Source organism: Ovis canadensis, chromosome 4 (assembly GCF_042477335.2).
Source record: "Ovis canadensis isolate MfBH-ARS-UI-01 breed Bighorn chromosome 4, ARS-UI_OviCan_v2, whole genome shotgun sequence".
NCBI classification, from domain to species: Eukaryota; Metazoa; Chordata; class Mammalia; order Artiodactyla; family Bovidae; genus Ovis; species Ovis canadensis.
The window spans coordinates 45,482,106-45,497,460 of record NC_091248.1 but is presented as its reverse complement, the minus strand read 5'-3'; the positions used below and the strand labels follow the sequence as shown (position 1 = coordinate 45,497,460).

Here is a 15,355-nt window from a genome sequence, read left to right as displayed (position 1 = left end):
TGCTTCCCATGCATTTATGGGTTCTCAGCAAATTCTGGGACCTCGGTCTTACTTGCCAAGGGCTGCACATGTGGGCAGGAAGGTTAGAGCAGTATGGCTGGCCTTGACCATGCAGTCAACCTCCCATCGCCAGAGGAAAAGTCTGCAAGGCACAAAGCAAAGGAGAAATTTAAAAGACCGTCAGGCCATTTGGTGTTTTGTATTTACCTATCTTTAAAAATCAAGTTTAGAACCGAATTACCTAAATTCATTTGACAGTTTCTATAGGCAGGGCTAACCAACGTCAGCACTTGGAAAGCCACTTTGAATTACAGAGTGCCCTGCAAGGGCCATGCATCATGGCTGGAGGCATTCCTCTTGCTATCTTTTTAAGACTGGAAAGTTCACAACAAAATTATCTTGGGAGCATCATGTTTTCTAAAGCAAACAAGGAGGATGGTAAAACCTTTTAACTCTTGGTGCTTTTACTTGCTGAACCAGAAACCCTTGTTTCTATTAAACCTAAGGACTACAAGCCATCCATAATATACACACCTTAAGTTATTTCCTTAGAAAACATATCTGTCACAGAGGAGGGGAAAAATAGGTTTTTCCCAAGAGAAAAAATTTCTGCATTAGAATGCTCAGCTTCCTGAGGGCCTTTTCCTTCTGCTCAAGCTGAACTCACCCCTTGTTTCTCCATCTGAAACCCCATGGATCATGGAGGCTCACAGTTACCTTGTGTCTCTGGAATGTAGCTCAGCCCATCTCCACAGGGCATGAGGGGGCTTTCTGTTTGCTCGTTTTTGACTACGGGAAGTGGGCCTGCCCCGCTGTCCAGACTACTTTATCTCTGGCTCCTCGTCACAGCTGCCAGCAGCATGGCAGGCAGGGTTCACAGGGCGCCAGAGCCTCTTGCGGCCCTTGGTCTGCAGGGCGTTTGGGAGTAGGAACCCCCTTGCCTTGTCTTTTGCTGGGCGAGTGTCACCCCATCCACACACTTCCTGAACCTGCTTTGCCTGATAACCAGACTTTCAGTTCACTTCAGCAATGTTTGTTCACTCAGTTGCTCCCTTACATCCTGCACGCCCCCCCCCAAAAAAGGACACCAAACAATTATATGAAATACTTAAAAAAGAAGAGAACTATTGTGTCCATGCAGTCACCAGATTAGCAGTGATTCTGACAGTTCCAGCCTATGATACAAGAGCCTGTGAAGGCCATTTAGTGGGGGCCAAGGCCGTGGACCTGGGGCCTCGTGGCCTGGGCTCCAGTCCTGCTCGGCCACTCACCTGCTGCGTCTGCGGTTTCCTGTTTGGGGGTCATAACAACCACTAAACACCAGACCACGTGAGGAGACATCGCTCTCTCAGTGGTGGTAAAACATATATCTTGCCACCTCACCTGAGGAATCTAGTCTGACCCAGAAAGCATCTACGTGAATAGCAAACAGACATCTCTTGTGGGCTTATGACAAATGAGGGTCAGCTTTCTGGAGTTACACTGTGTCTTCATGCAGGGTTTTACTGGTATTTAAAAATAGCTTACTGCTCTTGTAAGACTGACCTTCTCCCCCTTCCCCAACACAGGAGGCGACATGTCTCCAAAAGAGCACCCGGAGTTAAAGTCCTACGTGCATCACCTGTACGTCATTGACAGCCAGCAAGCCCTGTTCGAGCTCTCGCACAGGATTGAGCCGCGGGTATGAGCCCCACCGCACACTGCCTCACCTCCCCCGGAACCGCAGCGCCAAGCGTGTTATGTTCCTGCAAGAAAAGTTGCTGAGTTTTATCAGCGTATCACAGTAAGATGCACACAGCAGAGCCAGCCAGAGCGTACTCAGGAAGTGATGTCAGCCACCTGAGTTGGGGAGAGGCTGCTATCGAAAGGAGACGGCAGAAGAGGAGGCAGAAACTTTCTCGAAATGAGAAGTCTGGCTTTTTAGGATCACCATGTCGAGCCAATCCATTGTTCACTTTGCGACATGTCAGCGTCAAGGCAGGAGGCCGCCCCTTGTCCTGCGGTGACCAGACAGCTTGGTTAGAGTACACAGCGGGGAGCTTTACTTGGCCTGGCAGTAGATGGCTGTTTATAGGCTGTCAAAGTAGGAGCTCGTTTGAACACTCAAAGACAGGGATGGCATCTCTTGGTTTCTATGGAGATGGACTGGTTTCCATCGTTACAAACTAGGACATCACCAAAAGCTACTTGTGTCTAAGGAGGCAGTGAGCACTGGCAGCTGCCACCCCTGCTCTAATCTCCAGAAGAGAAATGTCGAGGCATGCATTTCTTAGCAGCTCAGCCACTTAGTGCTGTATGCTTGTGGGTAAAATTCATCTCTGCACAACTTGATTTACAACTGTGAGTTAGACTAAGTTGCTTTGCCAATACCGAAAAATAGTCATCTTTAAGAAACTGACTCACTGTTTACTTCCTGGGGATTTTCTTTACCTGTGCAGACAGGCTCTCATCTCTCCTCAAATACAGTACAATTTTTGACAAAAGCACAGTGCCTGCCACGTCGCAGGCACTCTGTAACTGTTTCTGGGGGTGACAGTCACAAAAGTCCATCTTCTTGCTCCTGGCAGTGCCCTCGTGTTCTCACGCTACGGCCACCTCGTGCCTACACTCTGGAATGAGGACCGCCAGTACAGGGGGTCTACGTGGGATTTGATGTGTGGAGCGCTTAGCACTCCCTGGAGAAGAAGAAGGGATATAAAACAGTGGCAGTGGCCTGTCTTTCAGCAGATGAAAAGAGCCCCCAGAGATCCAAATATCTGATTTATGTTGGACACTTAGAAGTCCTGTAGCCCACCTCCCAACCAAGGCAGGGGGCCTTTCTATAATTTGCCTCTTTTTTCTTCTCAAAGCCTCAGAGTCTTTTAGATCTCTTTTTATTTCCATTTTTAGAGATTGGGGCTCCTACGATAAATAAGACCTCTGGCTGTTCTCACGAACTGGTTTGCTGCAACCTTCAAATGAACAAAAAAAACCTGTGGGAAACAATATTGAAATCCATCCCTGTCAGCCAGATCCTCGTCACTCTGCTTAAATACAAAGTTCCTGCTTCCCATATTAGGTCCATTCATTTCCACACGTGTGACCCTGGCGCCCCTCTCGCCAGCCCTGGCAGCTCCTCTCCTCGGTGCCTGTACAGAACTGCTTCCTCGCCTCTCATCAGCACTTCAGCACTGAGATGCATCCAGGGCTTTCCGACACCTTCGTAGCAGCGCTGTTCCCTGGGCTTGGCAACCACGCTGACCTGGAGAGATCACTCGAACGAACCACATGGAGCAAATTTGGGGAGGACTTTGAGAGAGAGTCTGTCCCATTGCATCCTTCAGTCCTGACAATGAACAGGGCTTGACAGAAAGGCATCATCCTGGGCTGGTCCACTCAGAGAAATGCCCCAGGCAGCTGGGAATGGAATGAGACTCACTGGAAGAGATCAGAACCAGGGAAAAGCAATTTCTCTCGAGGCTGATCAAACAGTGAGGTGCTCCCCTTGGCGATTATTGGTGACGGTGTGGGCTGTCAGCACCAGTGTGTGTTTTGGTCTTTTCTCTGTTCTTAGGGAGTAGCATTTAGCCATTCTGATCCTGTGAGGCTGTTTTGACATCATCTCTGTGTTTTAGAGTTTGAGTGATTATTCGCATTAGATTTATACTGCTCTGTCTAGAACTACTGCAGTTGCCCCAGTGGAGAACTATTTCAGCACAGCACCTGCTGCTTGGACCTCAGCTCAGATATGTGCATGGCCAAACAAATCCACATGTACGTCAGGCCCAAACAGATTCTGAGGGTGTATTCAGTTTATCCCCATGCGGTATGAGTGGAAACAGACTGGGGAGAGCACGGCGCTTGCCTGCTGTTTCCCCCAGTCATGGGGCTCACTGGCTCTCGGGGTCTCCCCCAGTCATGGGGCTCACTGGCTCTCGGGGTCTCCCCCAGTCATGGGGCGCACGTGGCTCTCGGGGTCTCCCCCAGTCATGGGGCGCACGTGGCTCTCAGGGCAGCAAAAGGAAAGGAGGATTTTGTTCTGTTTAGATGTGCTTTTCCATCCCCATCTTCTGAAAGTCATAATCTCCAAATCTTCCTGAAATTTAACAGCAGTCTCCAGAGGTTTCTCTGGCAGCAGGTCTCAGAAATTTCAGAAGCACTGAGAAGGCCTGAATCTGGAACTGAAGGATTCAAGGCAGGATCATGGGGACCAGATCAAGCTTAACATGAGACTCTTTCTAACAAGGCTGGAGTTGTCCCAGTGGACAGGCTGCACGGAATTGAAGCCAGGTCCCTGTTAACAGGGGTAGGTCATATTCCCGCACCGGGAAGATGTATAAGCTCCTTTCCAACTATATTAGATTTTCACAGTTGCACAAAATCTCCGTTCGCTCTGAAACATCTCATGTATCTGCAACCTTCACCAGCGAGGAGTGCGTGGGCCCTTCTAAAAGGGTTCTTTTTGTTACAGCACAACTTTCAGACAGTCCTGTGTGTCTTTGGATTTGTCAGCATTCCAGCAAACCAGCCCTCTTTAGAAGTTAGCATAGGACAGTGTGCTCGTTGATCAGTTGTGTCTGATTCTTTGTGGCCCCATGAACTGTAGCCCACCAGGCTCCTCTGACCATGCGATTCTCCAGGCAAGAATACTGGACTGGGTAGCGCCATTCCCTTCTCTAGGGGATCTTCCCAAACCAGGGGCTGAACCCAGGTCTCCTGCAATGCAGGCAGATTCTTTACCATCTGAGCCACCAGGGAAGCCCCAGCAACAGTTCCCAATAGGCAAAATCATAACCATTCCAAAAATATGAAATTTTTTCATACACATTTGCAGATGCTCCAAAGACCACAGTTTTTAAAATTCACTGTTACAATCTGTACAATTGCTGAATGGTTGTAGTGATACTTATTATCACCTGCATTTACTTTATCCTGATATTTCAGAATGAATTTATTGTCTTAGATCCCTATCCACAAGCAAGTTGGGTAGAGCATACCTGAAATTCCGAGGCATGAGGACAAAGTAAAAGCCCACCCCTCTCAATTTGTGGGGAGAGGTGTACTCACCTCTACGTAGGGAGAAAGAGTAGTGTGAAAGAGAAGGTGTTGGTGGCTTTCAATCCCTGGAGCTTGGCCTTGACGGCTGCCCTGATCCCCGCCCTGTGGTTTTGTTGTGGGCATCACTCACCACAGATCCCAAGTGTCCCTGGGTGGCACAGGGACTCCGAACTTCTCAGAAACTAGGGGCAGATCAGATCCACTGTGGTGGTCTAACGCGGAGTTTCTTTTAAATGCGGTCTAACGCGGAGTTTCTTTTAAATGCGGTCTAATGCGGAGTTTCTTTTAAATGCTTCAAAGACGTGTCCTTAAAATTTCAGCCTGCTTATTAACCAGTGAGCCATTGTGCTTAGAACCAGTGCTGGAAAAATGTTTTTTAAAATTGCCAAAAAGTTAAATGAAAATGTACTATATAAAGCAAAGCTGTATATATACTAAACATTTTTTAGCAGAGTACTATTTATTTGCATAGCCTATTTATTGTATTCGTATTACACTGTTATTAAAGACTGGGATGAAGTCAACCAGAAGCAAGGACTCTTGACTGCTGTGACCTTGTCAGCTTGCGTTAACAGTTAGAAGATAGAAAACCTGCAATCAGGGCGCCTACCTAACTTCTCAGGGACTACACTTCGTAGTTTTCCACCATTAGAAGAGCTGGTAAATATGAAACACTTGTGGAGTTACCAGAATTGCCATTAACAGTATTTTCTTTCTCATATCTCATGCTTTCTGCTTCTGTACATATGACTGTGCTGTGTATTTATCAAAGCTAGTAAGCAATAATTTATATGTAAAAATGGCCAAGCAATATAAGGTGAAAACTTACATAAGTTACTGTTACCTTGTATTTTCAAGTGTTTTTTTTAAAAACTGCTTTTCCAAATACAAGATTATGTTAAAGATACACTATTCATGCCTCAGAACGTCTTGCTTTGTGCTGTTTGGGGACTCAATAGCCAGTGTTCTGGTACCGTATTACACTCAGATTGAAACTCAGGAATCGTTTACCCAGAGTGCGCTACAGGTAGGTGAAGAGATTCTCAGGTGGCCCGTGGAAGCCAAAATCATTTATGCAGTTATTGCAGAACCTAAACATGCTGTGTTGGAAATCACGTCCAACATGATGGCATGTGCAGAGTCCGACAACCCTCACCAGCACCTTACCACACTCGAGTGGAATGGGGTATCTCTCTAGCCCAGACATGGAGGGAAGCTCCAGGCCCTTGTGGGGATGCTCGAGGCCTGGGCCAGCGGCAGCACAAGAGCCGGGGTGGGTTGCTGAAGCAGAGGGGTGGTGATGATGCTCCACAGGCCAGAAAGACATTAGACTGTCACACCAACTCTTCTCTAGCCTTTCCTCTGAGAGGACCCTGCCCATTGGTGTCAAGCTTGGCCTCTGGCGTGTGCTGATCCTTCCCTGCAGGAGGGTTATGTTGAATTGAGTACTGGCCAAATGTCATCCTCTGTGCAGTGAAAAAGGCAAGGAGTGACCTGTGTGGCCTGGAGACGGAAGCTTTGAGGTAGCCTGTGGCCGCCATGTCTCCTCTGCTGTGAGACCCGCAGTGCCCAGGTAGAGGTGTCTCCATCCACTGGACTCTCCAGCTTGTGGAGGATGTGTCACCTGAGGAAGAGAGAAAACACCCTCATTAGAAGCTACTGAGACTGAATGGAGGGGTGGGGTGGGTGGCCTGGTATTACCTGGGCAGCACTTCACCACAGCTGGCTAATACAGTCTCTAGGACACAGGGGAGAGTTAAGGCAGCGGCAGGGCCTTTCCCAGGTTCTACAGCCGCCGTGGCTCTGTGGTGTCTCGTATTTGGTAAGTCTGTTTCTCCTGGAGAACCGTGTATGGGGATGGACGGCCAGGTTCAAACTACGGGAGCTGTCTTGATTGCTCACATGCAACAGCCCTTGCTCGTCTAGTTCCCCACCAGCTGCTGTGCCCCCACGTTCCTGCATGAGGCCAGGCCCTCACTACCCATTACTTCAGCCATTACAGTGACCTATTTAGGCTTCCTCTCTTTCATCTAAATATTCCCTTTCAGAACTGATTTTTTTTGCTCTTCTCTCTCTCTCTCTTTTTTTTCTTTTTGCTAAAATATAGATCCTAGCTCAAAATCCTTCAGCAGTACCTCCCAAGCTATAGAAGTAAACCTCAATAGTGTACAAGTTCTTCACATTCTGGCCTCTTACTTATCCATCTAGGGGTTTTGGAAAGATAAATAATTTGGTTTCCCCCTTTAAACTGCTATTCTACATAGGGAGATTCATTGATTCTTACTAATAAGAATGCCAGATGAAAATAATATGCAACAGACATTTGCTAAATAAGTAATATGAGACTTGCTCCTTTCAAAGGTGTGGAATCTTGAAGCCACACTGAGGGTGCAGAGCTCACTAGGGTTGGAGGGAGGGGGGCGGGGGCTCTACTAGGATTTGCCCAGGCGGGCAGCGAATTGCCTTCGCTATCAGAGATGAGCTCTTCCCTACCAGAGAAGTTCCAACAGACCTAAAACCAGCCAGCAATTCAGTCATCAGATGAGCGATCTGGGAGAAGATCTCTAAGATCACTTTCAGCCCCTGGCTGTGAAGAGAATTGGTGCAGATCTGCAATTGCTAGAGATAATTGGTTTTGTTTTGTTTCAGGAAGTGACTAGGCTGATGTGGGAAACAAGAACTGTTCATGGTCCTTTGTGTCCCGTTGACCTGGGCTGGGCCTCAGCTGGGAGGGAATGGCAGTGGGCCAAGAGCGGAAGGGCGCCTCACCCTTCCCGGCCCGGTGCCCCTGCTGACTCCACAGTACAGTCCTAGCAGACATGAAGGCCTGCAATAAACAGACGAATAAAGCCCTGGAATCAACACAGCAGGGTCTGCTTCCAGCACAGAGCCAGCTGCTGCCTCCCCAGGGGTAAGGAGGGTCCACAGTGAGGGTGAAGCTCGCCCTTTCAGCTGTCATTATATTCCTGGCTGCTGCCACCTGGCCTCACTCTGCCTTCTTGCCCAGAACCCGACTGGAGCCAGCACGCAAGTCTGGCTGGACTCTTCTCCTCCCCACCCCAACATGCTGTGCCCGGGGCCCTTCTGCACCTAGCCCCACTCCCCCCAAGTAAGGCTCGTCCACTCCCAGATCCTCTTGGGTGGCCCATCCTGCACTGAACCCCCTTATCACTGTCTCAGTTCCGAGAGCAGGTCCCACCCACGACTCTGGGGAACCACCCTTCGTGGCCTCACCACCCGTCTTGTGTGGGCTGCCTCGAGGGTGAGGAAAAGGACCAACCTCACAGGCTAGGCTGCCAGGTCGAATCAGACTCAGGCATTGAAGAGCTGGGAGAGCCAGCAAAAGTTTCCACCGCCATCTTAGCTGCTGTTTCTGCACCTCAGAAAATGGGAGTTCATATGCCTTCTCCCTCACAAAGTGGTATGAGAAATAAGATGAAAATGTATAGTAGTACATCAGATGATACGAGGTTCCTAAAGAAAAAAACGCTAAAGCAGGGAAGGGGATTGGAGAGTGCCAGGGAGAGGGTCAAAGTACCAGGACAGGCCTTTGTTATATGAGTCGAATTAGGCCCCCTCAAAACTCATGTGTTACGGTCCTAACCCCTAGGATCTCAGAATGTGACTTTATTGGGAGACAGGGCCTTTACGAAGGTTATGAAGTTAATTTGAAGTCCTTATGGTATAAGCCGTCTAGTAGGACCCACATTCTTATGAGAAGTGAAAGTGTTAGTCGCTCAGTCGTATCCAACTCTTTTGCAACACCGTGGACTGTAGCCTGCCAGGCTCCTCTGTCCGTGGAATTCTCCAGGCAAGAATATTGGAGTGGGTTGCCAGTTCCTTCAGGAGAACTTCCCAACCCAGGAATCGAACCTGCATTCCTGCTTGGCAGGTGGATTCTTTACTACTGAGCCACCTGGGAATCACATTTGATACTTAATGACAGTTTGTGGACTAAGGGCCTCCACTGCTGTGGGGACTAAAATGTGAGACATTCAGGCCATCTGGTGGGCATGTGCTGATCCTGCTCAGCGTTTAGGTTGCAGTTGTAGATTCCTGTTCTTGAGGTCCTGGTTAAATCAAAGGACACAATGAGGCACTGTTGTGAGTGAGAGGCTTGGCTGCTCTGCTTTACTGGGCCACGGTCCAGTGGGTTCTTGTTTTGTTTTTGCAACACAATGCAGAGTCTTTAAAAAAAAAAAATACAGAAATCAAGGGAATGAGAAAGGAGCCAAGCTGGAGAACATTGACACTTGAAAGGGTCAGGCAGGCACTGTCTGTCATCTGCTGTCCCCGAAGGGGATGAGGCTTCCCTGGTGGATCAGCTGATACAGAATCTGCCTGCAATGCAGGAGACCCAGGTTTGATCCCTGGGTCAAGAACATCCTCTGGAGGAGTGCATGACTGCCCGCTCCAGTATTCTTGCCTGGGGAATTCCACGGACAGAGGAGCCTGGTGGGCTACAGTTCACGGGGTCACAAAGTGTTGGACTTGACTGAACGAACTTTCTTTCAAGGGGATGAGAGTGAGAGCCAGGCTGGAATGGATCAGGCAAGTTCCTCCACACTCCCTCCTGTTGACCATCAAGTGAAAAGTCCCAAACCTACAAAGCACCTGATCTGAGCTCTGCTTGATTCTCCAGCCTGTCCTCTGGTACTGCTCCCCACCCCACCACACTCCCCAAGAGACACACGTTCGCTTCACTGCTGCTGCTGCTAAGTCACTTCAGTCGTGTCCGACTCTGTGCGACCCCATAGACGGCAGCCCACCAGGCTCCCCCATCCCTGGGACTCTCAAGGCAAGAACACTGGAGTGGGTTGCCGTTTCCTTCTCCAGTGCATGAACGTGAAAAGTGAAAGTGAAGTCGCTCAGTCGTGTCCGACTCTCAGCGACCCCATGGACCACAGCCCACCAGGCTCCTCCGTCCATGGGATTCTCCAGGCAAGAGTACTGGAGTGGGGTGCCATTACCTTCTCCTCGCTTCACTTCAGCCAAGCTCAACCTTTCAGGCAAGCCCGAAAGCCAGAGGACTCTCCATTCTACCATCCCCATTACCCAGCGGGCACTACGGCACTAGGCGGGGCTGTGCTCTCGCGGGGCTACGGCCGTGAACGTGAACGAGACGCACGATCCGCCCTGCACGCGCGCACCTGCCCGGGGTGAGGCCGCTGCTGGCAGGGCAGCTGCTCGCCGCCCCTCCAAGGGACGCTCCAGCCTCAGCGCCGCGGGGGAGGCTGGCCGGGGCCCTCAGGCCTGCGTGGATTTCCTCCCCACTGGCTGTCTCCGCCGGCCCAGGTTTAGCCCTCAGGTAGGTGGCCCAGGCGCAGGTGAAGGGCACAGTTCACAGCCCAGCGATGCTGCAGCGTCGGCGGGATTCGCAGCCTTGCGGGGCCAGCGCTGCCCGCTCCAGGACCCCGCGGGTGACGGGAGGTGGCTGAAGAGCTCCGGGGGCTGTGGATTAGAGGTCGCTTCAGCCCCTGCCCAGTGTTGTGATGTCCGAGGAGCTGGAAGCGATTCCAGCACATTCCTGAATGCGTATAGCCGGGGTGAATCCAAGTCCCCTTTCCCAGAGCAGGTACCAGCTAGGCCACACCTGAGGTCTGTGCCAGCAGTTCAGAGGTCCCAGGGCCACCACGGTCACGTTCTTCCTCGAGGCCCTGAACGCTGTCCGCAATTCAGAGGAGACCTCCGGAGGCATTAGCTGAGGCCTGCTCAGAAATGACCCTCTCACTGCTAGGGGCGCAGAGAACCCTTGTCCTCCGCTCCACCCCACCTCGTCTCCCCAACAGTCCTGCCAGGGCTAAACTTTGGCCACTCCCAGATCCCACGAGGGCTAAGAATTTGCCTGACTCTCACAATGGCTGAGTGCCCTTGTTGCCCCAGCCATGTATAAGCTGCTGAACATTCCCAGGTGTGACTAGCCTGGTGCCCCAAATTGGGGTGGAGGGGGATGGAATGAAGGTATAAAGCTCGGTTTCCTTCCTTCCTCTTCTTTCCCATGAAAGAGCCTTGACGGCAGATTCAGCTGGAAAAGAAGGACAGGTCCCCTCAGTCACGCGCAGTGGCCCCAGTGGTCGCCGCTGGGCTCCTTTTGTTCTTCAACACCAACGGGGTTGGGGCCACAGATTCTCTGGAGAGTCCAGAGTCAAGATGTGGAGAGCAGCCAGCGGCCCTCCTGGAACCTGTGTTTCACATTATGCATTGAAATTCCCATTGGCCTGGGGCTGAGCTTACCCTGCAGAATCAACGAGGTCAGTAAAGGCAGGGGACAAAGCACAGACTCAGCCTGGAAGCCAGAAGACACCGTACAGACGGAGATAAACAGGCATTTCAGAGTAGCACAGGGCAGGGCTTGGGACGCTGCCCCTTCTCTGACTGGCAGTGCCTGGCCACTGGGTCTCCAAACAGTCCTTCCGTTTTGGAGATGCCAGCTTGTTTTGGACCCAAGGCTTGACTGTTTTGGGGTCGGAGTGGGGAGGATTGACTGGATCACAAACGGCCTCTGGATGATAAATACGGCAGTTTGTATGTTTCATATTCTGGTACTCAGCCCTCCCCATGGGGAGACACTCTTTTTGTTTAAGTTTATTTTACTGAAGTAGAGTTGATTTACAATCTTGTGTTAATTTCTGCTATACAGCAATGTGATTTTCAGTGTTATACACACACACACACACACACACACACACACAGATTCTTTCTCATATTCTTTTCCGTTATGGTTTATCACAGGGCATTGAATATAGTTCCCTAAGCTCTACAGTAAGACCTGTTGTTTATCCCTTCTCTATATAATAGTTTGCATATGCTAATCCCAAACTCCCAGTCCATCCCTTCCCCACCCACCACCCCTTGGCAACCACAAGTCTATGTCTGAGTCCGTTTCTGTTTCATAGATATGTTCTTTTGGAAGCAGTCTTTTCATTTACCATTTAATCTTAAAAAAAAATTTATTTACCTTGACTGTGCCGGATCTTAGTTGCTGCTCGTGGTCTTTCTCCCTAGTTGTGGGAGCCAGGGCTGCTACTACTCTTCATGGTGGCTTGTCGTGTTGCAAACTACAGGCTCCAGGTACCCAGGCTTCAGTGGTTACGTTCTTCAGACTCTAGAGTGCAGACTCAGTAGTTGTGGCTCATGGGCTTAGTTGCTGCGTGGCAGGTGGACTCTTTCAGGACCAGGGATTGAACCCATGTTCCCTTCAATAGCAGGTGGATTCTTATCCCCTCTACCACCAGGGGAGTCCCTGGAAACACTGTTTTTTGACAGAGTTACTTTTCCTTTAAGAAAAGTTCCCAATCTTAGGGTTTTTAAAATTATTCAAATTCTGGCAGTTCAGAGTTGCTTAGTGTCTTTGGGTAGGTGTTAAAGGACAGCTGGGTTTTCTCCCACTATTTTCTTTGCCCTTTGGTTTATTTCACTCAGTGTTCCAGTAGAAAGATCCTTGGAGTATGAATCAGGGAAACGTGAATTCTGGTGCCTGCCCCACGTTCTTCTAGGAACTGTGGCCTTGGGCAAGTCATTTATCCTCACTGAGACCGTTCTCTTACATTCTGAGATGATGTAGAATCACAGGGAGGGAGGAGGGCTTGGTTAGTTCACTATGTCACCATGTAACAGCTGTTTTGATTCTCTCTTGGAGAGTTCATTCATTCACTCATTTGTTCATCAACTATTTAATATATGTCGAGATCATGACAGACATGAAGATGCAGAGTTGACGAAGACGTGGTCCCCACTGATGAATAGGCATGGTGGAGAGTGCTGATTTTCTGAGGGACGCAGCCAGGTCCCACTGCTGATTAGCTGTGAGAGCTCAGCTAAGTTGTGATGACTTCTCTGAGCTCTAATCTGCTTACTAGTGTAATGGGGTTATTGCATAGGGTGACCAACCATCTGATTTGTCTGAGACTGAAGAGTTTCTTAGGACACAGGACTCTTGGAACTAAAAGGTTCCAGACAAACTGGTAGGAGTTGGTCACCTGTGTGAGAGATGAATTGAAATGACACATAGATAGGACCTAAGCCCAGGGACTTCCCTGGTGGCTCAGACACTAAAGCGTCTGCCTACAATGCGGGAGACCTGGGTTCAATCCCTGGGTTGGGAAGATCTCCTGGAGAAGGGAATGGCAACCCACTCCAGTATCCTTGCCTGGAAAATCCCACGGACGGTGGAACCTGGTAGGCTGCAGTCCATGGGGTCTCAAAGAGACGGACACGACTGAGCAACTTCACTTTCACTTTCAATTTTCAAGCCCAGTGCCCAGCATCTGCTAGCTGCTTTATCAATACAGCTCTTCTTTGGGTATATGCCCACATAGCCAGACACCCCCACCCACGCACCTCATCACAGGATAAAGGGAAAAGAAAAAATGTAAGCAAATAAATATGCTATAGCTAAGGCAGCTATGGGAGAGAAGGACTGCTGAGAGAAGCCAGGAGAGGCTGCAGAGGGCGGGTGCCTGGGGTGGGCGGGTTAAGTGAGGGTCCTGGTTAGGGAGATGCAGCCTGTGCCTGAAATATTTGTAAATGCTTGAAAGTTTAACAGCTTCGGGCTCTTAAGGGGTGTTCGGTATGGTTAGAACAAGCAGGGAAGATCCTAAAGGTAGGTTTGATTCATATTGTAAAGGCCCTATGTATGATTCTAAAAGATTTGGCTGTCATTTTGAAAGTTTCCAAACACTTTTGATGATGCATCCTTCTGGTGAAAAAAAGGTGAAAACTGACACCCTTCCGAATACATGTATGAGTGAGTGAGTGAGTGAAGTCGCTCAGTCGTGTCCGACTCTTTGCGACCCTGTGGACTGTAGCCCACCAGGCTCCTCTGTCCATGTGATTCTCCAGGCAAGAATACTGGAGTGGGTTGCCATTTCCTTATTTATGTATAAATAATGCATATGTAATGTGTAAGGAAATAAAGCATACAGAAAACCCCAGAAATGTTTAAAGAAGCAGATGAAAGGCAAATATAAGTAGAAGTTCCGTTTTCTTTCTGTTCTCCAGTGATTTATTTTGTCTGCTTCCTCAAGTATACACGCCCCATTTGAGAGATCACTTCTCTTGGTGGTGGAGAATCATGGCAGGCTTTAGATGAAAGCAAAAAAACTTCACCTGATCAGGTTTGATTTTCAGCATGTGACCCTGGGTGCTTAAAGAAGGGCATGGAGGCAAAGAAGCCAGTAGGAGACTGTTGTCAAGAGTCCAAGAGGAGCTATCAGTTGCCCACACTCAGGTGGCAGCATAGGTGTACAGTGAAGACAACAGATTGGGGAGGGATTTAGGAGGTAAAAGCAGGAGGACACTTGACTAAGGATGGATCTGTTGAGTTAAATAAGTGCATGCATGCATGCCTCTTGAAAGATGCCCTCACATAGAGGTACGCCCTGGAACTACACTCAATTTCAGTGACATTTTTGATCCACACTCCAGATGTGATGCAAGGGAAGTCAGAGCTGTATTATGACTTTCATGGGCCTTAGACACTTTGCCTTCAATGAGCCCCTTTCTCCATTAAAAATAATAAAAATACATATTTGTATATAAGTAAGTCTATATATAGGAAAGCATCTGAATGAATTGTATAGAGAGGAATATAATAAAGTAGTATCAATATTATATTCCGTTTTTCTCTTGATTTTAGAAGTAAAATCCTCGCATGGGTTTCTAAAGGTATGGCGCACCTTAGGCACCGTGCCTGTGGTGCCCAAAGTCTAAGTCAGTCCTGGAAGCCTGTCAGACTCCGGGGGTGTGGCATTCTGGCAGGTTCAGCGTGAGCATGGAGCACCATCTAGTGGCTCACATGTCTGCAAGGCAGCCGATCTGCTTATCTGTAAAACTTTGACTCAGCATCCCAGATCAGACCCAGTCTGTCTTATGGCTGCTTGACTCATCTCCAGACTGCCCTGGATGCTAAGAGTGCAAGAAGGGCACAGTAGAGCCCCCAGATCAGCTAAGAGCCGAAGATTAATCTTTTCATCTAACCGGTTGTTTAATGCAGTGGTTTTCAGCACTTTTGGGCTTGAGGCAATACGCTGAATGGGGGTATAAGTGGACACCAGTTTAGGAAAGCAAGTTTTAAAAAACAAAAAGAATCAGTTTTGCAGTATTCTCTCAGTATTTCTTATTTTCTTCTCCACTAGGATTCCTTCTGTATCTGCAAGGCAGTTATCCAGTATTTGATAAGAGGCCAGACTTCTTTTTTTCTTTTTCTTGGCCATGTTACATTCCCTGACCAAGGATTGAACCCAGACCCATGGCAGTGAAAACCTGCTGTCTTAACCACTGAGCCGCCAGGGAAATTCCTATATGATCTTTTTAATTT

General features: G+C 49.0%; 1 protein-coding gene across 2 annotated transcripts in view; it reads left to right on the top strand.

Moving 5' to 3' along the window:
* The window catches only part of RAPGEF5 (Rap guanine nucleotide exchange factor 5), a 233,557-nt gene extending 227,608 nt beyond the window's left edge, over window positions 1-5,949 (top strand). For both annotated transcript variants that reach the window (XM_069587656.1, XM_069587657.1), the window contains one exon: window positions 1,569-5,949. In XM_069587656.1, coding sequence (XP_069443757.1) covers window positions 1,569-1,687 — 119 coding nt within the window. In that variant the 3' untranslated portion in view covers window positions 1,688-5,949. The remainder of the gene's footprint in view (window positions 1-1,568) is intronic.
* Window positions 5,950-15,355: the final 9,406 nt, after the last annotated feature.